The 26,358-nt window shown below is 38.0% G+C and overlaps 1 protein-coding gene across 2 annotated transcripts in view; it reads left to right on the top strand.

Moving 5' to 3' along the window:
- GPR176 (G protein-coupled receptor 176) overlaps positions 1 to 26,358 on the top strand; it is a 341,317-nt gene that overhangs the window by 156,236 nt on the left and 158,723 nt on the right. For both annotated transcript variants that reach the window (XM_059913664.1, XM_059913665.1), the window contains exons 8-11: positions 1,825 to 1,918; positions 15,438 to 15,536; positions 17,593 to 17,717; positions 19,209 to 19,319. In XM_059913664.1, coding sequence (XP_059769647.1) covers positions 1,825 to 1,918; positions 15,438 to 15,536; positions 17,593 to 17,717; positions 19,209 to 19,319 — 429 coding nt within the window. The remainder of the gene's footprint in view (positions 1 to 1,824; positions 1,919 to 15,437; positions 15,537 to 17,592; positions 17,718 to 19,208; positions 19,320 to 26,358) is intronic.

Genomic DNA, 26,358 nt, shown 5'->3' on the forward strand with positions numbered 1-26,358 from the left:
CGATCCCGTTCCATTGATCTATATTTCTGTTTTTGTGCCAGTACCATACTGTCTTGATTACTGTAGCTTTGTAGTATAGTCTGAAGTCAGGGAGCCTGATTCCTCCAGCTCGTTTTTTCTTTCTCAAGATTGCTTTGGCTGTTTGGGGTCTTTTGTGTTTCCATAAAAATTGTGAAATTTTTTGTTCTAGTTCTGTGAAAAATGCCATTGGTAGTTTGATAGGTATTGCATTGAATCTGTAGATTGCTTTGGGTAGTATAGTCATTTTCACAATGTTGATTCTTCCAATCCAAGAACATGGTATATCTCTCCCTCTATTTGTATCATCTTTAATTTCTTTCAACTGTGTCTTATAGTTTTCTGCATACAGGTTTTTTGTCTCCTTAGGTAGGTTTATTCCTAGATATTTTATTCTTTTTGTTGCAATGGTAAATGGGAGTGTTTCCTTAATTTCACTTTCAGATTTTTCATCATTAGTGTATAGGAATGCAAGAGATTTCTGTGCATTAGTTTTGTATGCTGCTACTTTGCCAAATTCATTGATTAGCTCTAGTAGTTTTCTGGTAGCATCTTTAGGATTCTCTATTTATAGTATCATGTCATCTGCAAACAGTGACTGCTTTACTTCTTCTTTTCTGATTTGGATTCTTTTTATTTGTTCTTCTTCCCTGATTGCTGTGGCTAAAGCTTCCAAAACAATGTTGAATAATAGTGGTGACAGGGGGCAACCTTGTCTTGTTCCTGATCTTAGTGGGAATGGTTTCAGTTTTTCACCATTGAGGATGATGTTGGCTGTGGGTTTGTCATATATGGCCTTAATTATATTGAGGAAAGTTCCCTCTATGCCTACTTTCAGATTGGCTGTTTTTGAAAAATTCTTCCTTGTTTAGTTGACTGACTTCCTAGGAAATTTCCCAGGCAATGATATGAATTGATTATAAAGTGATTAAGAACACATTTTTACAAGGTTCCCAGGAAGACCACTGGGATGGAAAAAAGCAGTATATAAAATGCAGTGCTGCGGCTTCCCTGGTGGCGCAGTGGTTAAGAATACGCCTGCCAATGCGGGGGACATGGGTTCTAGCCCTGGTCCTGGAAGATCCCACATGCCGTGGAGCAACTAAGCCCGTGTGCCACAACCATTGAGCCTTCGCTGTGGAGCCCATGAGTGACAACTACTGAAGCCCACGAGCTTAGAGCACATGCTCCGCAACAAAGAGAAGCCACCGCAATGAGAAGCCCGTGCACCGCAACGAAGAGTGGCCCCGGGTAGAGAAAGCCCATGTACAGCAACAAAGACCCAATGCAGCCAAAAATAAATAAATAAAATAAATAAATTTATTTAAAAAAATTCAGTGCTTAAAGTTAGAGAAATAATTTGTGTAAATTTTAGCAGGAAAAGTTAGTCTGTCACTTATTTCTGTTGGATCTCAAAGCAAATTTTTACTTGCTTGGAAATATAAATTATAACTGGAATCATAATAAAATACAGTATCAATTTTGAAATATCTGAAACTGTAATTTGATGATGTGTCTTTAGGTTACTCATTAGTTATAGAAACATTAAACAGAAACTTAAGGAACTTTAAGCAAGGTAATTATCATATAATGATAGATATAGTCCAACTCTATCTGGGAATACTCATTGACAGAATTTTGAGGGAACAGGAAACATTAACAGATTCCCTAATTAAAAGAATAAAAATGATCTGACTTTCTTGTTTGTATGTACAGGATTGGAAACCATGATGGAATTAAAAAAAATATCGATGAATATAGTTGCCTTCTTTTCCCATGTTTAAACTTTTATTTCTCTTTTATTAGTCTGCCAAAAATGGTGAAGCTTTACAAAGTAATGAGGAGATGGAAAGTACAAAAAACTTTCTAGCTTTGACTGCTGCATCAGAAGAAACTGTTGGTGAGTAAAATTGATTCATCTTTATTTTTATCTCAGAGTCATAGAATATTTGGATTAAAGTAAAAGTCCCAATTCAGTTATCTTTTCTGTTTCTTTGTGAGTTTAATTCTTCTTTAAAGGAAATGATCACGTTGGATAGGACTGTATGGAACTACTCTGAAGTTAGGTATGTTTCAGAGTCTTCTAGTGTTTGTGTCTGCTCAAGGGTGAGGAGGACAGGGCAGTGAAAAATCAGGAAATAGACAAAGTGTGTCTTTGCCTTTACTTCCTGTGACTCTTTGATGCCTCTATACACCCAGTTTGTGCAGTCCCCTAACTGCCTGCGATTGTCCCATGAGGTGTCTCACTCAGGCCTCTGCAACCTTTCATAAAAATCCATTACTGATTTGTCCTTTCCCTGTTCTCTCATAGTCCTGGTTTATGAGACCAGCCAGTTAATTCTGTGCATGTGTTTCTACTTCCCCCACTTGTGTGTATGTAACAGCTGACCCTTGAACAACATGGTGGTTAGGGGCACTGCCCCTGTGCAGTTGAAAATCCAGGTGTAACTTTATAGTTGGCCCTCTGTACCTGCAGTTCTGCATCCATGGATTCAACCAACCAAGGATTGTGTAGTACTATAGTACGCATTTATTGAAAAATATCCGTGTATAAGTGAACCTGTGCAATTCAAACATATGTTGTTCAAGGGTCAACTGTATATTTGTGATTCGCCTCCTCCTCTTCCTTCTTCTTTTCCTTCTTCCTTCTTTTCTTTCTTTTTCTTCTTCTACAGAAGTGCTGTGGAATCATATAACTTATTTTAACTTACTTACTTAGTAATGAATGTTTTAGTGATTGGGAAGAGTTGGATTTTTTGGCAGGACACTTCTGAAATCCTTTAACCAACATCATCTAAATGGTCATATAGTATTGCTTGGGCATTAGACTTGCTCTAAGTAGGGGTCCCAGGAGTGGGATTGCTGGATCATATGGTAGCTCTGTTTTTAGTTTTTTAAGGAACCTCCATACTGTTCTCCATAGTGGCTGCACCAATTTACATCCCCACCAACAGTGTAGGAGAGTTCCCTTTTCTCCACACCCTCTCCAGCATTTATTATTTGTAGACTTTTTGATGATGGCCATTCTGAATGGTGTGAGGTGATACCTTGTTGTGGTTTTGATTTGCGTTTCCCTAATAATTAGCTATGTGGAGCATCTTTTCATGTGCCTATTGGCCATCTGTATGTCTTCAGAGAAATGTCTATTTAGGTCTTCTGCCCATTTTTTGATTGGTTTGTTTGTTTTTTTGTTATTGAGTTGTATGAGCTATTCATTTATTTTGGAAATTAAGCCCTTGTTGGACACATTATTTGCAAATATGTTCTCCTAGTCTGTAGGTTGTCTTTTCGTTTTGTTGATGGTTTCCTTTGCCGTTCAGCATCTGTATTTTAGAATGCAGGAGCTAAATGCTGATTTCACCACTGAGGCATTTCTAAGAGGCCACACTTGCTGTGCTTGACTCTGGAGCAAGGACTGTAAAACAGGCCACTCTGTAAAGGGATCCATGGTGGCCTTTTGACATTAGCCTTTTTGGTCACAGAGTTCACTACTGAGTGAACTTTCAGCCTTAGAGGGCAAGACTTGTTTTCAGCTGGCCTATCTTCACGAACAAATCTGAACTATCAGATACATTTAATTTTAAAAGCCCATGGCAGGTCCATTTGGTTAAATCTATGGAGCTCACAGTTGTATCTCTGGAGTCACGTGACTACTGTAGGCCCTGTAGACATTTACAGTCATACTAGATTAGTACTAATATTCTAACATGGAAACTTGCTAGACTTCATGATCTGAAAGCTGGAGTTACCAGAGGCTTGGAAGCTATGGCCAGAGAGAGTCATTGTTTTAAACATTACCATGTCAGAGTTTCAATTTTTAGATTTCGAATTCTTAGTCAGTTATTGTGTACTGGCAGTGTTTATTGTGTGCAGAGCAGATAAGATGTGAGAGTAGGGTCAGTGTGAAAGGAAATGGGGATCAAAGATGCTTTTGGGTAAATCAAGGGTCTGTTGCCCTTCATTCTTGCTGCCGTCTGTCTTGATTAGCTCACACTTGACTAGTTCACCAGAATGAAGAGACAACACTATTGTACTCCTGGTTCTTCAGATTTAATTAGACTTTTTTGGTGGCTGGCCTTTCATAGAAGATGGGTTCCTTAATGGGGTGTCTTGCTGGCTCTTCACATCCTAGGCATGTCAGCAGTCACATATATCTGGTCTTTAAAAATCTTAAAACCCAAAAGAGATAGCATTTACTATAAACTACATTATTAGCCTAATTATACATTTTTTTTTACATTTGACATAACATAATTATTACCTTATTCCAAAAGAGGTAACTTTTGGAATCTTCAGTTTATGAAATGTGTTATTAGCAAGTATGAAAGAAATGTATAAAAGAAATGCATAGAAATGAAAGAGTCCAATTTTACCACCTAGCACTGATTTTTGATAGTCTCATATTTCTACTGTTACAACATAGCCGCATATCATGAAATGGTGTGACACTGCTTATATCTGTTCCGTCCTGAGATTAGTTTCTTTCCCAGGTTATTCACTGAACTTCAACTACCCCTCTTAATTAAAAATGTAAAAATTTTAAAAATTAAAAAATTATTTTGATCAAGCCTATGGATAGCCATAAATTTTAAAGTAAAGTGTTTCTTATAAGGCTTATTATGAAAACAGAAATCTTTTGCTCTCTTTTCCTCCATGATCATTTTTTTCTTTGTTCCCAGGAAAGCTCAAAAGTCCTTGTAAACTGTCCAGTAGGTGGCGGCATCTAGTTAAAATAGTACTTTAAAAGCATCTCTTGAAGAATTTAGAGCCAGGCTTATTTGGACTTGAACTTTAAACACAAATCTATAAATACCCAAACCTACTTTTTGCTGTTCTTATTTTTTCCCTTTAAACAAAGGGAGAAATCTTAGGATGAGTATTCTTCTTTATTTCTCCCAGTCATTTCCTTAACTTCTTTCTTAAGAGTAACTCGAGGGACTTTGGGCTAGTGGCAGAATGGCAATTTCCAACCTGTTTTCCCACCCCCTAAACACAAAATGCATCCTTTGGGGATGTTATAGTACTTTTATAACATCACAAATAAACAATAGCAAGAAAAAAGAAAAGATACTTGTTGTGTATTTAGTTTTATTTATAGGAACTAAACACAAATGGGGTGTTGACTCTAAGAGAAAGATAAACACCACATTAAATTGATTTCTTTTTAAACCACATTTTGACTTTATAAACCAGAGATAATATCCTCAAGTACTGAGGTTTCAAAGTGGACAGTATTGCACTTGCTAGAGATTTCAGAAGTGTTTTAAAAGTCTGTCTCACCACATTTTTGAGGGATCACTTTAAAGCTTTTCTAGAGAAATGTGAAAATCATTTACCATACCAGGAGTCTTCCCTTAGTTTTTAGCATTTATCTGATGGATAGAGATAGAATTCACTACTCTCTGAGACAAATATATCTAGTGATAGGATTGCTTGTTATCGGTGTTTTGGATAGAGGTTATTCTTTTTTGCCTTTGTCACTTTTGCCCTTGTGTTTACAGCTCCAATGTATAAGTACATGTAAGCACAAAACAGTGGCACTTTAATCAATCAGATTTCTCAAAATTTGCAAATACCTCTTTCAAAATGATTTTCTGTGAAATTCAGGAAAATGTTGCTTCTTCTCTTGCATGTTAAGATTAAATATTCCAAGAAAATTTTGTAGTCTCTTTCTGCTCTGATTTGCAGAGGACTTGGGGAGAAAAATCACGTAATTGTGCTGACTGGTACAGCTAAGGATTTTCGGTTTTTAACTTCTGTTATAGTCTCAGTATTGCTTAGCAATTTCTCTTACATTCTCCGAAGTGGCTCTTCCAAATTGTTACTCTGTATTTAACCTCCCATCCTCTCATGCAAGTCCTTTACCCTGGCAGTCTTAGGGTTCAGAGAAAATGCACCAACTGGTTGGGAGTCCCTTCCACATTCTTGCTTTCTGTCTCCAAATTGCACTCTGACTGTGCTCCTCTACCCTCTTCCCTCTTCCCTTAGCTGGAGGGCAGGTGCTCTTCTTCTCCAAGGCCAAAGTCAATAATGTCCCATCCTTTTCACTCTGCTCCTGCCTCCTGATCCATCAATTTTTCTGTCTCTTACCTAGAGCTTCATCTCTCTTGTCTCCTCTGGGTCCTTCCCTTCAGCTAACCAGGCTTAAATGTTCTGGCCCTAAAACAGAATCAGAGAGCCATCAAACCAACCAAACATACAAATAAAACCTCCTCCCTCGGTTCTTCACCCTACTCCCAAACAGGTACCATTCGGTTTCCCTCCTCTCCTTGAAGGTCAGACTCCTTGAGAGAATAGTCCACACCTACTAGTGCTACTTGGTCAACTTCCATTTACTTCCCAACTGTATTTTCTCCTATCACACTACAGAAACTACTTCATCAGTGGTCCTCCTAAATTCTAAATCTAGCGACATCCTCCCAATTTTCACCCTATTTGATATCTCTGTCGCATCTGACACAGTTGACCACTCATAGAATAGTAACATTTTTTTTTTTTTTTTTTTTTTTTACTGGACTCATTATTTCCTGCTGCTTCTCCTCTCCCCCTCCTTATTTTCCATGGTTGAAACCTATTTCTTCTTTTGTATATTTTCGCTATCTTGGTTAATGGTTTCATCATCCATCCAGTCTTTGTGATGGCTAATTGTATGTGTCAATTTGACTGGATCACAGGATGCCCAGATATCTGGTTAAGCATTATTTCTGGGTGTATCTGTGAGGGTGTTTCTGGAAGAGACTAGCATTTGAATTGGTAGACTGAGTGAAGTGAATACTGTCCTGATTGTGGGTGGGCATCATCCAATCCTTTGAAGGCTTGAATAGAACTAAAATGTAGAGGGGGGGTGATTTGCCCTCTCTCTGCCTGACTGTTTGAGTTGGGACATTGATCTCCTCTGGCCCTCAGTGATAATTATTTTATTTATTCTAATTATCTTTAGTTGTTTGCTTTCAGTCTTGTTAGTTTATGATCACCTGGAAATAATATTAATTTTCAACACTTATTCCTATTCTGAGAACTTTATAAGGACATAGTGTTGAAATTTATTCAATGTATTTCAATATCTATTTAAAGTATTGTAAAGCTTTTTCTTCTTGACAAACTTATTTAATGTCTCAAAATTAATAGATTTAAATACTAAGTTAGTCTTTTATTCCGAGGTCAATGTATTTCTTGGTTATGGAGGATTATTATTTTAATTTAGTACCAGATTTGAATGGCTGAATTTATTCAGAATTTTTGCATCTGTATTTATAAGTGAAATTAACTGTGTGTGTGTGTGTGTGTGTACGTGCGCCCATGTGCATGTATGTCATGGTGTAGCAGGTAGAGGTGGGGTTGGTGGTGGTTGTGTGTATGCTTTGTCAGTCTATGTTAGCTTCATAAAATGAATGGGGCTAGCTGTCCATTTATTTCTATGCTTTGAAACAGTTTATATAACATGGGGATTATCTGTTCCCTAAAAATTTGAAAGATTTCACTGGAAAAACCACCTGGTTCAAATAATTTCTTGGAGGCGATTCTCTGATTCTTTTCTCAGCTTCTTTCATATTTACTATTGTATTACAGTTTACTAGTCTTCTGGAGTCAATTTTGGCAATATGTCCATGTCACTGAGATTTTAAAGTATCCATTTCACTGAGATTTAAAATTTTACTAATAAAACTTCATATAGCATTTAAAAATGATAATTCTCCTTCTTATTGTTTCTATGTCCCATTTCTAATTTCTAATTTTGTTGTTTGTTTCTCTTTTTAATCTGGAATTTTTGTAAAGTTAATTTTTAATTTTAGCACAGTTTTAGATTTACAGGAAAAATATGAAGAAAGTACAGAGATTTTCCATATACCTGCAACGAGTTTCCCTTTTATTAAGATTAGTATGGTACATTTGTTACAATTAATGAACCAATATTGATACATTATTATTAACTAAAGTCCATACTTTATTCAGGCTTTCAGTTTTTACCTAGCGTCCTTTTCCTGTTCCAAGATCCCATCCAGTATACCACATTACGTTTACTCATGTCTCCTTAAGCTACTCTTGGCTACGCACTTTCTCAGACTTCCCTTGTCTTTGATGACCTTGGCAGTTTTGAGGAGTACTGGTCAGGTATTTTGTAGAATTTCCAGCAGTTGTGACTTATGTCATGGTTTTCACATGATTAGATTTGTATTGTATGTTCTTGGGAGGAAGACCATAGAGTTAAAGTGCCATTTTCATTACATCCCATCATACTAACAATATAACTTATCACTGTTGGTGTTAACTTTGATCACCTGGCTGAGGAAGTATTTGTCAGGTTTCTCCACTGTAAATTTTCTCAATAGTTCACCTTTTCCATACTGTCTTCTTCAGAAGAAAGTTACTATGCACAGCCCATACTTAAGGAGTGGGGAGTTATGCATCACTTCCTTGATGGCAGAGTATTTACATAAGTTATTGTGAATTATTCTTTCTTTTTATTTTTAAAGTTTATTTATTTTTAAAATTTGGCTGCTCTGGGTCTTCGTTGTGGCTCGTGGGCTTCTCTAGCTGTGGTGTGGGCTCAGTAGTTGCGGCACGCAAGCTTATTTGCCCCGCAGCATATGGGATCTTAGTTCCCTGACCAGGGATTGAACCCCTGTCCCGTGCATTGGAAGGCGGATTCTTAACCACTGGACCACCAGGGAAGTCCCATTGTGAATTATTCCGCATGGGAGATTCATCTAGTCTCCGTATTTATTTATTTATTTATTTCACTATTGACTTGTGGATATTTGTTTATACTTTGGATTATTTTATTGCTCAAAATTTTACAGCTTTGACCATTGGGAGCTTGTTCAGTTGACTCTTGTGTCCTTTTGTCATATTTCCTCCATTGTGAGTTTTGTTTTGCTGTTGTTGTGAGCACTTCCTCACTTTCTGGCTTCAGACTCATCTTCTATGTTTCTTACCTGAGTCCTAGAATCAGCCATTTCTCCAATCAGCTGGTTCCTCTTATTGGAGAACGATACTAGAAACCAGATCTGGATGCTAGGTGTGCTTGCTGTTACTGGGGAGTTGTTGACTCTAGACCTTCTGAGAAAGGAAGTATTTGTGTGTATGCTAACCTGTTACACACTTATCTATAGATATTTCTATGTGTAACCATCTGTATCGGTATCAGGCTAAACATAGGTTCATACTTATGTCTCTGACTTTATTACCCCATGGATCATTCTAGCCTTTTCTCTTGCTTATCTGTAACCACCACTCCAACAGTGAAAAACCTGGCTCTCATCATAGGCCATCCATTTACTTAATTGTTCACTTCTACTGTATGTGTGTAGTGATATCAGGATTGCTGACCTGTACCCCACAGGACATAACCTCATCAACCGGAGTACAGAGCTCACGTGCAGTTTCTGTTGCCTTTAGTCTTGCAGACTCTACTCATTTCCACAGTTACTTAAAGTGAGCATTTTTGCCTTCACCCCCTTCAGTGAAATTATTTCATACATTGATAACACAGTTAGATTGTTTGATCAAATTCTGTATTTTATCCTGGGATTCTGTGACATCCTAAATAATCTTTTGAAAATTGCATACATTAAGGTTCACTCGCTGTGCTGTGAAGTTATAGGTTTCCAAAAATGTACAGTGTCATGTAACCACTGTTACGGTATAATACAGAATAGTTTTACCATGCTTAAAGATCCCCTGTGTGGATGAATGGATAAAGAAGATGTGGCACATACATACAATGGAATATTACTCAGCCATAAAAAGAAACGAAATTGAGTTATCTGTCATACAGAGTGAAGTAAGTCAGAAAGAAAAAAACAAATACTGTATGCTAACGCATATATATGGAATCTAAAAAAAAAAAAGAATGGTCATGAAGAACCTAGGGGCAGGACGGGAATAAAGACGCAGATCTACTAGAGAATGGACTTGAGGACATGGGGAGTGGGAAGGGTAAGCTGGGACAAAGTGAGAGAGTGGCATGGACATATATACACTACCAAATGTAAAACAGATAGCTAGTGGAAAGCAGCCGCATAGCACAGGGAGATCAGCTCGGTGCATTGTGACCACCTAGAGGGGTGGGATAGCGAGGGTGGGAGGGAGGGAGATGCAAGAGGGAAGAGATATGGGAATATATGTATATGTATAGCTGACTCACTTTGTTATAAAGCAGAAACTAACACACCATTGTAAAGCAATTATACTCCTGTAAAGATGTTAAAACAAACAAACAAACAAAATAAACAAAGGTCCCCTGTGTGAATCGCCATTCAACTCTCCCTTCTTCCCCCAAACCTCTAGCCACCACTGACTTTTTTACTGTCTCTCTAGTTTTGCCTTTTCCAAATGTTGTATAGTCGGAATCATTCCGTACGTAGCCTTTTTCAGAGTGGGTTCTTTAACTTAGCAATACACAGTTAAGGTTCATCCATGTGTTTTTGTGACTTGATGGCTGATTTCTTTTTGTTACTAAATATTTCATTCTATGGATGTACCACTGTTTGTTTTTCCCTTCATCTATTGAAAGATATCTTGATTGCTTCCAGTTTTTGATGATTATGAATAAAGCTGCTTTAAACATTAGTGTGCAGATTTTGGTGTGGACATAAAATTTCCATTTTGGGGGGTAAATATATAGGAGCAGGATTGCTGGATCATACAATAAGTGTTTAACTTTGTAAGAAACTGCCTGTCTTCCAAAATGGCCGTACCATTTCATATTCCCACCAGCAAAAATGAAAGTTCCTATTGTTCTGCATCCTTACCAGCAATTGGTATTGTCAGTTTTTTGGATTTTAGCCATTCTAATAGGTATATATTGGTATCTCATTGTTGTTTTAATTTGCATTTACATTTCCTTAATGACAAAGCATGTTGAGTATCTTTTCAGGTGCTTGTTTGTCATATGTATATTTTCTTTACTGAGTTGTCTGTTTAGATCTTTTGCCCATTTAAAAAAATTAGATTGGTTGTTTTCTTGTTGAGTTTTAAGAGTCTTTGTATATTTTGGATACATCTCCTTTCTCAGATATGTGTTTTGCAAATATTTTCTCCCAGCCTGTGGCTTGTAATTTCCTTCTCTTAACAGTATCTTTTGCAGGGCAGATGTTTTAAATTTTAATAAGCTTAACTTACCAATTTTTTCTTTCATGGATCATGCTTGTGGTGTTGTATATAAAAGCTCATCACTAAATTGAAGCTCATATAGATTTTTATCCTGTGTTTTCTTTTAGAAGTTTTATAGTTGTGCATTTTACATTTAGGTTTATAATCCAGTTTGATTTAATTTTTTTGAAAAGTGTAAGGTCTGTATCTATGTTATTCTTTTTTTATTTTAATTTTTTGCATATGGACATCCAGTTGTTCCAGCATCATTTGTTTAAGAGATTATCTCTCTCTATTCAGTTGTTTTGCTCTTTTGCTAAAGATTAGTTGACTATGTTTTTGCAGGTCTATTTCTGAACCCTCTATTCTGTTGCAGTGATCTATGTGGCTGTTCTTTTGCCAATACCATGCTATCTTGATTACAGTGAGTGTTTTCTCTTTTTAAAATTATACTTGAGGATTTTTCTTTTTATACCTTTGTGAACCAGTTTTGAATTTCTTTGCTAATTCTAGCAATTACCTTTCTTTCTTTCCTTGAACTTGTTGTTTTCTCTAGCTTCTTCAGTTAAACTAGTTAAGCTCATTTTATTTTCTCTTAAAATATGTGTCTGCTAGGGCTGCCATAAAAAAAATACCACAGCCTGGGTGGCTTAAACAGCAGAAACTTATTTTCTTACAGTTTTGGAGGCTAGAAGTCTAAGATCAAGGTACTGGAAAATTCGTTTTTGGGGGAGGTCTCTCTTCCTGGCTTACAGACGGCCACGTTCTCACTGTGTCCTCACATGACCTTTTCTCTGTGCACAAGGGAAGAGGAGGAGCGGGGTGAAGATATCTCTGGTGCCCCTTCCTCTTCTTGTAAGGATACCAGTTCTATCGGATTAGTACCCCACCTAATAACCTCATTTAACTTTAATTACCTCCTTAAAATACAGCCACACTGGGGGTTAGGGCTTCAACGTATGAATTTTGGGGGGTTACAGTTCAGTCCATAACAATATGATAAAAGCACCATTGCTATGAATTTGTTTCTGCATATAGATTTAGCTCTGTACTACATTCTTTGGTGTATGGTATCATCATTATTCTCTACAGGTTGTTATCGTACTCTTATTTCTTCATTGACTTTATAGTTAATTAGAAAATGGTGCTTTTCCCTTGTTCTCCAGGATTTTTTTTTAAGCCCTCTGTTTTAAAAGCCAATGTGGAAATCTGTAACACTGTGGGCATTGTTTTGATATTTTGAGTTTATTGAAATTTTCTCTGTAGTCTAATAGGGTGGTTCTTAATTGTAGGGGACATTTGGATGTGTGCATTTTTGGTTGGTGTCATGATGTGCAGTGGGAAGAGGTCTGTTTCTACCTAATCGGGGCAAGTGAGAACTTCTGGTTCTCTTCTATGCCACAGGCCAGCCATGCCATTGTGTGTCATATGTTTCTCTGTGTGTGTGTGTTGGGGTCGGGAGGAGAGAGAGAGAGAGGGAGAAAGAAAAGGTGAATATATTAGGCCCTGTCTTCCTCTAAATATGCCACACTGCCATTGCTGCTTTGGAGCTGTCAAGGGTAGGTGTGGAGCACTGTGTGTGGAGTCTCCTCCCAAGTTCCAGGTATGCAGTGAGGCAGAGCCCACAGGGCTCTGGTTTTCCCATTCTCTTTGGTGATCTCTATCCAACTCCAAGATTTCACCTCCAATGGGATGAGTGCCAGGGAGCAGCCTCACGTGTGTGTCACTTGTGTCTTCTGCAAACTCATCCCCTCTGATGTTCTTCTAGGTCCTTCCCATTGTCTGGCATGGGCTTTCTTCCCTAGGTGGCAGGAAGCAACTTAAATCAATCCTGCAATCTTCCTCTTTTAAGACTCTTGTTAAAAATTGTGCTCAAAAACTTTTGAAAATTGTAAAGCACTATAAAATTGAAAGAGTCTTTCATTCAATAAAAAAGAGTTAATAAAAAAATTGTGCTCAGTCTTTCAAGGTCTGGCCCTTGATCTCTCAAGGGAGATTTTTTTCCCCCAGATGAATGTTTGTAGTGAGGAAATTTGAAAATTTTCCTATTAACTTCTAATTTTGATATAATTTCAGACTTAAAGTCTGAAAAGTGTGAAGAATTCTCAAATACCCTTTACTCAGATTCTCCAAGTGTTAACATTTACCACATCCTCTGTCTTCCTGTCCACAAGAGGACACACACATGCACACAAATCAGGAAATTAGTATCGATACAATACTATTATCCAATTGACAGGCTTTCTTCATGTTTTGCCAGTTGTCACACTAAAATCCTTTCTAGCAAAAGAAAATTCAAGATAATGCATTGCATTTAATTGTCATGTCTCTTTAGTCATTCTTTGTGTTTTATGACATTAGCATTTTGGAAGATTATAGGCCTGTTATTTTGTAGACTGTTGCCCAGTTTGGGTTTGTTTATGTTTCCATATATTGGGTTCAAGTTATGCATTTTTGGCAGAAATCCCACAGAAGTGGTACTGTGTTTTTCTCAATGAATCATATCAGGAAGCACATGATGTTGATTGTTCCATCACTGGTGATGTTAACTTTGATCATTTGGTTAAGGTGGTGTCTGCCAGGTTTCTGCACTGTAAAGTTACCATTTTTCTCTTTGTACTGAATAAGTTATCTCATGGAAGGATACTCTGAGGCTATTATCCTGTTATTCTTCAAACTTTCACCCATGAGTTTTATTATCCATTGATGATTCCTACCTGAATCAATTATTATTATGATGGTTACCAAATGGTTATTTTCTAATTTCGTCATTTCTTCTACATTAATTAGAATTTTTTTTTTACTATAAGGAAGAGCTTTCTAATGGAGGACTTTTGGAATTTAGAAAATGCTTTTTCTCTCTCAAGGAGTTGAGCTCCTGCAGTTGAATGTCTGCCTTTTACAACTGTTGTCTTTTAAACTCAAGACTGAGCTATGAGGCCTTTGTTCTAGGCTGTACCCATCTTCTGTCTGAGGCAATGACTACCCTGCGACTATGGGTGAAGAGCCACAGGGTCACACGAATGATTTCAGCCTAGGAAAAACCCCTGGGTTTAAAAGCTTCAGTATCACCTTGCTATAATAGTTTTTAGTATTGCAAGTTTTCATATTTTTGTGTCTTTATAGGTACTTTAGTATAAAATTGAGTGAACCTGCTGTTAAAGAGGAATTATGTGATCAAAAATAAATATATTACCACTTTGGGTATGTGATGCAACTTAAACCAGTAACAGAATGTTGCCAAATTGCTGACTTGAAGAGCCTGCTTTAATAAATATTTTAAGACCTCTAATAGTAGTGGTTGCAAAACAATTAAAGTTTGAAAAGAACTTTAAACCTTTTTGCTTTTTGAGTAGCTTACCCCTGTCCCTGCAAGGCTTATACCGCTAATTTGCTAGAGTAACTCATCAAAGATTGTACAAGGATTATGGTTGTAATGTCAATCCTGGTGATGCTAGATTATTATGAATTCCAAATTAGGGAATTGGATTGATGAATTTGTTTTTACTGTCGGAAGTTGTATGTTATGAATTTGGTGGTGTTTGTGTGTTAGGGTGAATGTATCTTGCCTGTATTGTCTCCGAGTAGATGCTTGAATCAGGTTTGTTTCAGAGGTAGGTGATGAATCCTGTAATGTCTTCAAGACTTGTCATGTTTTCTTAAGCAAAAGCATTTCCGTGCCATAACCTGGCAGATTCTCTCATATTAAGGCAAAGTGATATTTATTTATGTTAGCAGTTTCTTGTAAATATACAGTGTCTAAAGTAGCTAGTAGAACATAAAACAAATTACATTAAACAAAAAGAGTTAAAAAACACAGTTTCCTAATTTCTTTATGGGTATTATCCTAAGAGAATAAATAGAAGAAAAGAAAGCTAACTGCTAAGTGTCTCCCCAGTTTTCTCTCTCAAACACATTCTGTTATTTTAATGACTGACCATATATCTGAAATCTTCACCTTGGGGATCTAAAATAAAAAATAAAAACACAAAGTTATGCAGTGTGCACATTCTCCATATTAAGAATGTTAGACTTTGGGTACATTATCTCCAGATAATTAATGTGATATTTTAGTGCGCCCTTGTACATCCTCTTTGCACAGAAATTCTGTTGAGTATCTTGATTGCTCTGTTTTGAGTGGCTCATGTGTACAAAGATGATTATCATTTCTACCTGAAAGTGACATTGTCTTAAGAAACATGTGTGGAGGGAATTGAGGAATATTGCAGAGAACATTAGATCTTATCTTTTTTAAAACAACTGTTCACATAAACAATTCCTTATTTATTTTGTGTGTATTGAACATGTTATTTTTAAATCAATAGATCCTTCTTGTTACGGGCACAAAGATACCTTCTTCTCTGTGTTTCACACTCAAGTCCCTCCAGAAGACTATGAAAACTGTATACAGAATGTCAATAAAGGTATGTGATTTTACATACTGTCCCAAGAAGATACTAGCAGTATGTAGAAATATTCACAGATGAAATGATTTGATGTGATTTAATTCAGTGGTGAGTCGAAGTAGGTGAGGTTCTAGATGAAACAAGATTGGTCGTTATTGAAGTTAGTTGTTGAGGGTTCATTATACCAGTCTTTCTACTTTTGGATTGAAATTTTGTATAATAAAGAGCTAAAGAAGATCTGGCTGCAAGTAATGGAAACCTAGCTTTAAGTGAAAAAGAAAATTTATGGAAAGAATCCTGCTGGTAGACAGCTTCTTTGATTCCCAAGAGCATATCCTGTGGCTAGTCATTGAGAGGGCAATTCAATTCCAAAATCCTAGAGAAGAGACCAACTGATCTATCTTGGGTTAGGTGCCCACCCTTGGTTCAACCAACTCATCCAACCCAGCAAGGGTTGGGGTCACTACAGGAACATGGCAGCTGCTACCCTGGATCACTACCAGGATGGAGAGGAGAAGAGGACATTTCTAGGGAGATAATTCCTACCAGACAATCTAAGGTTTTCTCCTGTAATTTATTAAAAGTATATTTTAAAGAAACTATTATAAATGTAGACAGAGACGCATTTAATTTGATTTATTTTAATGTTGTATTGTTTAAGAGAAAATGAAACTTCAGCTGAATGAATAGACTTCATATTTCAACTTAAAAGACTATAAACAATTTGGATTATGGGAAAAAGTTATATATTTTATATCTAAGAAGGCCACTCACCAAAAAAGTAACTCATACTTTAACTATTGATAGTTCATTAAAAAAAAATCATGTTATTGATTAAAGAATAAAACCCCAATTATAAAGGATAGAAAAGTAAAACTTTTCTTTTGTCTGAAAAGAAATTAAATCCAGAGATCTCACCCTTTTCCTTGTTCTTTCCAGCTAGTGTTATCAAAATTTATTCTTTAATTATTAACTTTGTACTGAATCTTTGATAATAAGCTGTAAATACACCAATTGACTAGCTCCCTTAATCCTGTTTATTGAGGTAACCTCTCTTACAAAACAAAGGTAACTTTTAAGTAAGCCTTGTCCGCATTGAGCTACTGGCTAGTGTTTTTTTTCTGTTGGACTTTAATATGGCAATTTATCCTATTTTGTAAGGTGGACTCCATTTGTCATTTAAGCAGACTCTTCTTTATGTGTATTTTTAGAGCTTTAATGAAGGATTCACATAATTTTTAAAAAAATGCTTTACATGTGACTACAATGAAAACAAGATATTTTATAAAGGGGATAAGAGTCCACAAGTATTTTTCTTCCTCTTGTCTTGAGTACTCAGGGTCTGAACAACTCAGAGGCTGACTCAAATCTCTTTTCAAAGGTTGAGAAAAACTGATAAACTGAAATGGGTTTTAGGGGTTTGTGCAGACAGGATGTGGAACATCCAGGACAATTATGCCCAGACTTTGCTTAAAAGACAGGTTTGAACAAAAAGTTTATTGTTCTGAGAGGGTGATGGCAAATTAATAGAGTAACGGGTAATGACTCTAGTCTTTAGGGAAAGTTTTATTTCATATAAAGACTAAAATAAAATATATTTTTAAATTCCCATGACATCAGAGATTTCTCCTTTACATGTATCACTTGAAGTTCTTTTCGTGTTTCCCATGATTCCAAAGGAATCAGCATAAGAAGTTTGATACAGGATAATGAATAACAAAAGAAGTTTTATGAGAACTTCATGGCAAATTATGGGAGCACATTTATCTTTTTAAGAATAAATCTCTGGGGAATTCCCTGGTGGTCCAATGGTTAGGGCTCTGCGCTTCCACTCCAGGGAGCACGGGTTCGATCCCTGGTCGGGGAACTAAGATCCTGCAAGGCATGTGGCGCAGCCAAAAAAAGAAAAAAAAAAGAAAAAAATCTCTGTATGTGTTAAGTTTCTGGATCTGGAATTTAGAAATACTTCTCTGTGTGTTTTATTTCTTGTATATTCTAATATATGCTTAAGGTAAAATTTTAGCATAATGGACAATTATAATTCTGAAAAAATTTTGAACTTTCTTAATATTAGATTTTACGTATGGTGTGGAAAGAAATGAGTCATTGATCAAAGCAGAAAAGAAACCTTTCTCAAATACAGAAAAGATTGAGCTCAGGGGTAAACACAGCCAGGATTTTATTAAGCGAAACATTGAGGTATGTACTTAGAAATTTAGAAGCCAGAATGTGGGATGAAATGAGCTGCAAGCATGGAAATAGTTGTGTTCATTGTCTTTAAATATTTTTTTTGACCATGATGCACGTGTATGTAATTGAAACACTATATATAACTGATAGAAAAGTTTTATGAGCCAGTACTTAACTTCACTATTTTCTACTCCATCCTATCCTATTCTATCCCATCCTACCCCTTTTAAAATTGCTAGCTGCAACTTATTACATTTGTTTCATTATGCAGAAATGAATCTGGTTCCTGCAGTTTGAAAAACACTTATTTAGAAAATAGTTTTGGACAATGTTTCCCAGATTTTAAATTGCATATTTAAAATCAATTTAAAATTGTTTTATTAAAGTAATGAGACTGATTTTATAACTGGTGCATTTAGAAATTTGAATGGAAAATTCTCCTGGCAGAGTTGGAGAGGCCAACTGGTTGTCTGCCCACTGTCCCTGCCCCTTCCGCCCAACTCCAGCTGAGCTTCCTGGCAGCCCCTCACTTGTCTCTTGCTCTGATTAGCTCCCTGATTTAGGGGCTCAACCTTGGTCTTACAGGCCCTGCGGTCTCACTTGGTTTGTCCTTAAGGCAGACTTCGACTAACTAAGGGCACAGGAACTCCTGTATTGGACCAGAATGCGAATTAATTTATAGCAAGAAATGTAAGTATGGTGGACAGAAGGCTCATGGCAAACCACTCAGGCAGTTAAGTCACTAGAAAGCTACACTGGTGAATATGAAGTATTAAGAGGAGAGAGTTAAGTAATTCTTCATAGTTCAAGCCTGATGCTTTTTCCACAATTAGCACGTCTTTTCTAGGCAGACTGGATTCATGGGTCAGCCTGCTGCTGTCAGGACTGACCTCTGGGACTTTCGATTTTTCTGTGCTCCATTTTCGTATGATCTGAAGGAGACCTTCTCCAGCTTGCTCTGTCTCTTTGCGCTGGCTCATTGTATGTTGATTTAGTGTTTAATTTTCCAAGAGCAGTAAGGTTTTCCTCATATCCAAGTTCTTGCTGACACAGACAGCAGCTCCACCATATATTTCCCTTTTTCCCTTGTAACAATAGTAACTGAATCTTATTTAAACTCCTGATATGATATTCTTGAAATTTAAAAGCAGTTTCATTTAGTGAATATATGCCACAAAGGAAGTGGTAAGATTCCTTCCAAACGTCTCAGCAAATATGTTTTTGCATTGATACATATTATATAAAGAGAGGTTTGCAAACTGCCCATGTTTTATTTTTTAAATAAAATGTTTGTTGAAATGGTTGAATATCTTTGCTTGGAGAATGGACCTCTATCAAAAATTTGGCATAAAGTAAAATTACCTAGCAAATGAAAATGCCTAATCTCACAAATTTTACCTTAGTGTTTCTGTATTGTAGAAGTCTCAGGTCCAATTTTTATTTTTCCTGAACTATGAATTGCTTTGAGTATTTAATATTTTCCATTCATACATTCTGTAGTTGGCCAAGAATTCAGGACGACCAGTGGTTATGATTGACAGAGAGAAGAAAAGGCTGGTTGAACTTTTGAAGGACTTGGATAACAGTGATTCAGGGCTGTCCAGTTCTGAGGTAAGTAAACTCCGATATTCCACAAGCTCTACACTTCTTTTTTTTTTTTAAAGATTTATTGATCGATTGATTGATTGATTACTATGTTGGGTCTTCGTTTCTGTGCCAGGGCTCTCTCCAGTTGTGGCAAGCGGGGGCCACTCTTCATCGCGGTGCGCGGGCCTCTCACTATCGCAGCCTCTCTTGTTGCGGAGCACAGGCTCCAGACGCGCAGGCTCAGCAGTTGTGGCTCACAGGCCCAGTTGCTCCGCGGCATGTGGGATCTTCCCAGACCAGGGCTCGAACCCGCGTCCCCTGCACTGGCAGGCAGATTCTCAACCACTGCGCCACCAGGGAAGCCCTCTACACTTAATTTTTATTTCTTTAATTATGTTATTGACCCATTAGCCTAAATTTATAGTAATTTTTCAAATTATGGAGCAATATTTCTGACTTTAAAAAATCCCGTTTTACAAATTTATTTTTATCTAAATTTTCCAATTTATTCTTGCCGATTCATTATTGACTCTCCTATGTCATAAGAGTGACTACAATTGGCTTTCACAATAATAACCGCTGCCTGTGATGTGATGGGCTTGGTCATTGATGACATAGAATTGTGTTTCTCTGGATCCTTTTATTTTGGACATTTCTTATTATCCCTAAACTGGTTGCATGATATTTTAGCGTAGTCTTCAGTAATCCTGAAGAGCACCATCCTGCTCCTGCCCAGGTAACGCTGGGCATCTAGTTCCCTGAAGAGTGTGGGGCGAGCACAGACTGAGTCTAAGGAGGGGAAAAGCATGAATCCAGGGTGCGATTGCGGGTATTTATAGGGCCCAGACAGGTCACATAAGGAGTGCAGTGGCTCAGTGTTTGTGCTTGTTTGCATACTAAACTTATAGCTATACTCTTTTTACTTATTTATTTATTTAAGTTATTTCTGAGATATACATTTTAAAGTAATAACTAGAATTATGACTTATAACATTATATCAGAACATATAAGATTTTTAGAAATTTCATGTAATGTCTGAAACATTTATATTAACATATTTCCATACAAATAACCCCAAAAAAGTTTAGTATTAGTTGTTTTTTTTTTTTGTTTGTTTGTTTTTTATACTGCAGGTTCTTATTAGTCATCAATTTTATACACATCAGTGTATACATGTCAATTCCAATCGCCCAATTCAGCACACCACCATCCCCACCCCACCGCGGATTTCCCCCCTTGGTGTCCATATGTTTGTTCTCTACATCTGTGTCTCAACTTCTGTCCTGCAAACCGGTTCATCTGTACCATTTTTCTAGGTTCCACATACGTGCGTTAATATACGATATTTGTTTTTCTCTTTCTGACTTACTTCACTCTGTATGACAGTCTCTAGGTCCATCCACGTCTCAACAAATGACTCAATTTCATTCCTTTTTATGGCTGAGTAATATTCCATCGTATATATGTACCACAACCTCTTTATCCATTCGTCTGTCGATGGGCATTTAGGTTGCTTCCATGACATGGCTACTGTAATATTCTTACTTCTACAAAGAAATACATTCTCCTGTGTGCCTTGAAGCTCTAGCCTTGTCGTCTAGTTTTTATTCCCCTATGTTTAATAGAGATGATGTGGTAAATGCTGCTGGCACCCTGCCCAGATACCTTTTACCTGGCACATGTGTGCATCCATCCCCCTGCCCTGTGCCAAGGGTGCACAGCTGCCTCCTTCCCTGGAGAATTGCCCTGGGCTCGATGGGAGCTGACCAGCCCAGGACAGCAGCCCCTGCCTCCCCTCATGTCCCCTCACCTTGAGATGGGATTAGCTGTGCCGTGCAGTTTGTCCTCCACCTCTTCCCCAGGGGTCACCCAGTCTTCAGCTGAGACCACATCCTCGCCTAGCTTTGTTCCCTTGTCCTAGCCTGCTCCCCTCACACCCCTAATCCTGAAAGCATCCCCCCACTAAGTCACTTAAACAAGAATCTCTGCCTCACATTCCAGATCTAGGGAACCCAGCCTAAGACATGTAGGTTCAGAGGGTAGTTTTTGCTCTGGGTAAAAAGCAGAGCATGTGCAGCAATATCTGTAGCCAGTGGGGTAGAGCGTGCCGGTCCGTGGCTGCTGCTGCATGGAAATCCCGCCCAGGGCTGCCTGGATCCTCCAGTTTGTCAAGAGAAGCTAGAAATTCAGATTAAAAGAGAAAAAATAACAGTTCTCCATCATTCCCACTCCAGGAAAGGCCAGTGTTGTACTGGTATATGTTCCTCCAGGTTATGTATTCACAGCTGACACTGTGGTCTGTAGAAATGGAGTCTCCAGACACTGCAGGTGGTAGCGGAGCGTAGTTGTGTGTGCTGGCTTTGGCAGTCTGTTGTCACCCAGGCTAGAACGCAGGATCCATCATTTCTCAGTTCTGTCACCTTGGGAAGTTATTTCTCTTCACCTCAGTTTCCCCCTAGTTCTGGAGAGAAATCTAAAGTGGTCTCACTGGCCTAGGATCAGTGTTGGCAGGGGGCTGCATTCCTCTCTGGAGGTTCTTCAATAATTAATTAGTCTCTAAAATCTTATATCTTGGGCTCCCCTGGTGGCGCAGTGGTTGAGAGTCTGCCTGCCGATGCAGGGGACACGGGTTCGAGCCCTGGTCTGGGAAGATCCCACATGCCGCGGAGCAACTAGGCCCGTGAGCCACAACTACTGAGCCTGCGCGTCTGGAGCCTGTGCTCCGCAACAAGAGAGGCCGCGACAGTGAGAGGCCTGCGCACCGCGATGAAGAGTGGCCCCCGCTTGCCACAACTAGAGAAAGCCCTCGCACAGAAACGAAGACCCAACACAGCCATAAATAAATAAAATTTAAAATCTTATGTCTTAACAGCACAGGATCTTTGGTATGCTTTTATTTCCCTCTTCTTCCATTTCCTCTCCTCCAGAATGTATTGAAATCACCTAGAATTTTAGTTCCAGGATGTTAGAAGTTTTCCCCTTTATTTATTTAATAAATTTATTTATTTATTTATTTGTTTGTTTATTTATTTATTTATTTATTTATTTATGGCTGTGTTGGGTCTTTGTTGCTGCGTGTGGGCTTTCTCTAGCTGTGGTGAGCGGGGGCTACTCTTTGTTGCGGTGCATGGGCTTCTCATTGCGGTGGCTTCTCTTGTTGTGGAGCACGGGCTCTAGGCGCACGGGTTTCAGTAGTTGTGGCACGTGGGCTCAGTAGTTGTGGCTTGTGGGCTCTAGAGAGCAGGCTCAGCAGCTGTGGTGCACGGGCTTAGTTGCTCCACAGCATGTGGGATCTTCCTGGACCAGGGCTCGAACCTGTGTCCCTTGCATTGGCAGGCAGATTCCTAACCACTGCACCACCAGGGAAGCCCAGAAGTTTTTCCTTTTAAAAACAGTATGCTTCTTATATTTTAGGAATCTTTCTGAATAGTAGCCAAATTTTTAAATCACGTCATTACCTGTGTATTTAAGCTCAACTAATTGTTTATTTGTACAAATCATTTTTCCCGAGTTATTCTTCTGGAATTAAAAAAAAATTTCCCTGTAATAATGATGGTGTGTAGATAATTTTTTGAGTGTTTGCCTATTCAAAAATTTATTTTTCCCTCATTTGAATGATAGCTTCAAATGGTGGTAGCTAAATCCTAGATGCAAAATCCTTTCTTTCTGGAAGCATATAGGATTTTCTCTTTATTTTTTAGTTCACAAATTTTATCAGAACGTATTTTATGTGTGTCTTTAAAAACATTTTTGTTCCTGCATGGTACCTTGTAGGTAGGCCCTTTTTATCTGAAGGTTCAAGTCTTTCTTCTGTGCAGAAAATTATCTTATTTCTTCCCTTCTATCAGCTCTTTTTCTTTCCTTTTGGGCTTCCTATAAAGTGGGATATCAGTTGGGAATGGGATTGACTTCAGGTAACAGAAAACTTTATAAATAGTGACTTCAGCAAGAAGTTTATTTATTTTTTTCAGTAACAAGAAATCCAGGTATAAGTAGCTAATGTCTTTTGATCTTCTTGACCTATGTTTGTAGTGTGGTTTTGTTTTTAGGTGTGCAAGATTGCTGCTATATCTGTATGTAATGTGTTAATTTTCCAGGCAGAAAGAAAGGGGGAAGGGGAAGGAGAAAAGAGACTCCTCTGAAGTTTTGCCTTTTCCTTTGGGAAGATGTGGTGTCCCCACGACTTCCACCTGCATCTCACTGGCCAAGCTGTCACGTAGTCATTTGTTTCATACAGCTCTGCAAGCGAGACTGGGGATTCAAGTATTTCATTTTCTCTTTTTTTGTAGCAGAGGAAGGCAAGAAAGGAGGAGATTGGAAAAGGACTAGGTCAGTCAGTGTACCAGCCCATAGGTGGGTATAGAATCTCCTGGATCTCTCCTCCAGGTCTTAAAATGTTTTTCTCATAATCTTTATCTTTTTTGTCATTTTGCTCATATAAGTTCATTTTACGGTTTTCCTAGTTGGGTTTCAAACATCTCTATTCTGCTACTTAGCTAGGCAGCCCTCTTTTGAGGTTGTTGTTGTTATTTTTACAGTTACTATTGTTTTTAAACTAATATTTGCTGAGAGTTTTTTCTGTAAGCTCTGAGGAGAAAGTGTCCTTTCTTATTACCTGATGTGGGAGATTTTATACAGAGATTCTATGAAGCCATATAGGTGGTGGCACATGTTGGAATAGAGATTTAGTGGAGGAAGATGTGAATGTGGCAGGAAGCATTCAGGAACACTTTGAGGAAGGGACCGATCTACTGTTTTTCTCAAACTGAACGAAACTTCTTGCCACGCTTCACATTTGCTGTAGTCTTTCAAGCGTCTGTGTGCCCATTTCTTTATGGAGTGCTCCACCACTTCGTCTCTGACAGATCCAACATAAAGAGGATGACTAACATGATAATTTTGTTTGAATTCCACAGAACTCATGCCCGCTGGTTGTTCCTTACAGTGGTATGTTTGACTGTATGGATATAATATTCTCTTAAATTTCTCTAGGATAGGTAGAATTTTTTAAAGATTTCCTCCTAGGTAGGGAACTCATACTTGCAACTAATGGCTCTCCGCAATGCTGGAAGCCTCTACTGTCACCCTTCCCAACAAAATGGATTTTGCATCAGATCTTAAATTACTCACGTCTAAATCAGTATTGAATGGGTGAGTCTGATTGTGGACCCTCATTACCGGTGTGAACCCTAGCTGTAAAGCAGGGTGGTGCAGAGCATTTCCTGGGTTCTGTCTTAGGGAGACAAGACTCCTACACATTGCAAATCTAGCCAGAAACACACATACCATCTACTACATGTTACACATAATTTCCTTCTGTAACAGCATAAAGCATGAAACATTTAAATTTCTGTTGAATTTAATCTGCCATGTTCTTTTACCTCCAGTGTCATTAAAAAAGAATTCCATTCAAACAAGAATTTAAAATTTATTAACCAATATTTAGTCATTGATTCCATAGTTGTTTTTTTTTTTTTTGTCTGATTCTTTATTTCTCTTTTAGGTCATACAGTATTTATATCACTTTTATTTAGGGAAAATTAATCAGAGTTTCTTATTTGTGAGTAGTTAGGTATTTTTTTAAATAATTATATATAACTTTCATATGCCAACTTGCAAGTATATTTAAAATGTTTATTACTGTATCATATCCTTATATGGATATAGTATAGTCTCACTTTCTCCCTATTTTCAGACATTTGGGCTTTTTGCAGTTACTCTTTTTTGTAAGTAACATGGCAAAAAACATTTTAGTCAGGGTTCTAGGTTGCAAGAAACAGAGGCAGATTTTGGTTAAAAAAACAGAAAACGAATTTATTGGAAGACTTGAGTAGCTCACAGACACAGTGGGAAGTTCGGAGGACCAGGCTTGTAAACCAGGCAGATATCAAGGTAGGCAGAAAAATGGCCCTAGAAACTCCTGAGAATCAGTCTGGTTCGGGGCTGCACCGAGGCCACCAGACACCCCCGATAATGATCACTGCTGCCACCTTCACTGCTATCAACACTGGATCCTCACTGCTACTGCTGTCACCATTAATCACTTCCCCACTTTCCCTGCATCTTTGAATCTCTCTCTCTCTCTCTCCCTCTCCCTCAAGAGTCAAAGTCCAGGGTGTTCCCTTCTGATTGGCTGAATCTAGGTCATTTGCTTGTCTTCTTGATGCCAGTGGGTAGGGAGAAGGAGTGTCTGGTGGGTACCTGTTCCCTAGAGAGACTCATGCAGTATTTGGTTTCACTGAAGCAGAAAGGGAGATGGGATGCTGGGGCCAGGAAGAGACAGTGTAAGTCTTTCTGCATAAGTTTTTGCATGTACTTCTTCTGGTTACCACTTAGGGTTTGATCCCTGGTATTAGAGTCATGAAACCAAAGTCTGTGTTGCCCTCCATCTGCCCCTTTATTCTTAGTGTTCTTCATGATTCTTCTGTCCTTGTGCTACATGCTTCCCTTTGTGACCTCACCCATTCCCATGGTCTAAGGGTTTGAACCATTATAGAATTATGGGTGAGTCCAAAATACTTATTTCCAATCCAGGTCTCTATCTTGAACTTCAGACAAACATATTTAACTACCTAACATAATATGTGGATGTCCTAGGGACATCTGTGAATATCAGAAGGCCCCAAACAGAATTCATCATCATCATTTTCCTCCTCAAACCTAGCACGTCTCTGGTATTCCCTAGTTTGGTCCTTATGACCACCATCCCCCTAGCTGATAAAATCAGGAATTTGGTTTTTATCCTTGATCCTTACTCCTCCCTTCATTCTTCCATCAAATTGTCTCCAGATTCTGTAAACTCTGCTTCCTAAGTATCTCTGGAATTGGTCCTGTGTGCTTCATTCCCAGGAAACATTCCGAGTTCAGGCACTCATCACTTTTCTTGTAGGCTACGGCTTTTGCTTTTTAACTGGATTTTCTGCCTCCAGTCTCACCCTTACCTGCTCCAGTTTTTTTTATTATTTTTTTTAAACATCTTTATTGAAGTATAATTGCCTTACAATGGTGTGTTAGCTTCTGCTTTATAACAAAGTGAATCAGTTATACATATACAATATGTTC

This window comes from Balaenoptera ricei, chromosome 2 (genome assembly GCF_028023285.1).
Source record: "Balaenoptera ricei isolate mBalRic1 chromosome 2, mBalRic1.hap2, whole genome shotgun sequence".
In the NCBI taxonomy this organism is placed as follows: Eukaryota; Metazoa; Chordata; class Mammalia; order Artiodactyla; family Balaenopteridae; genus Balaenoptera; species Balaenoptera ricei.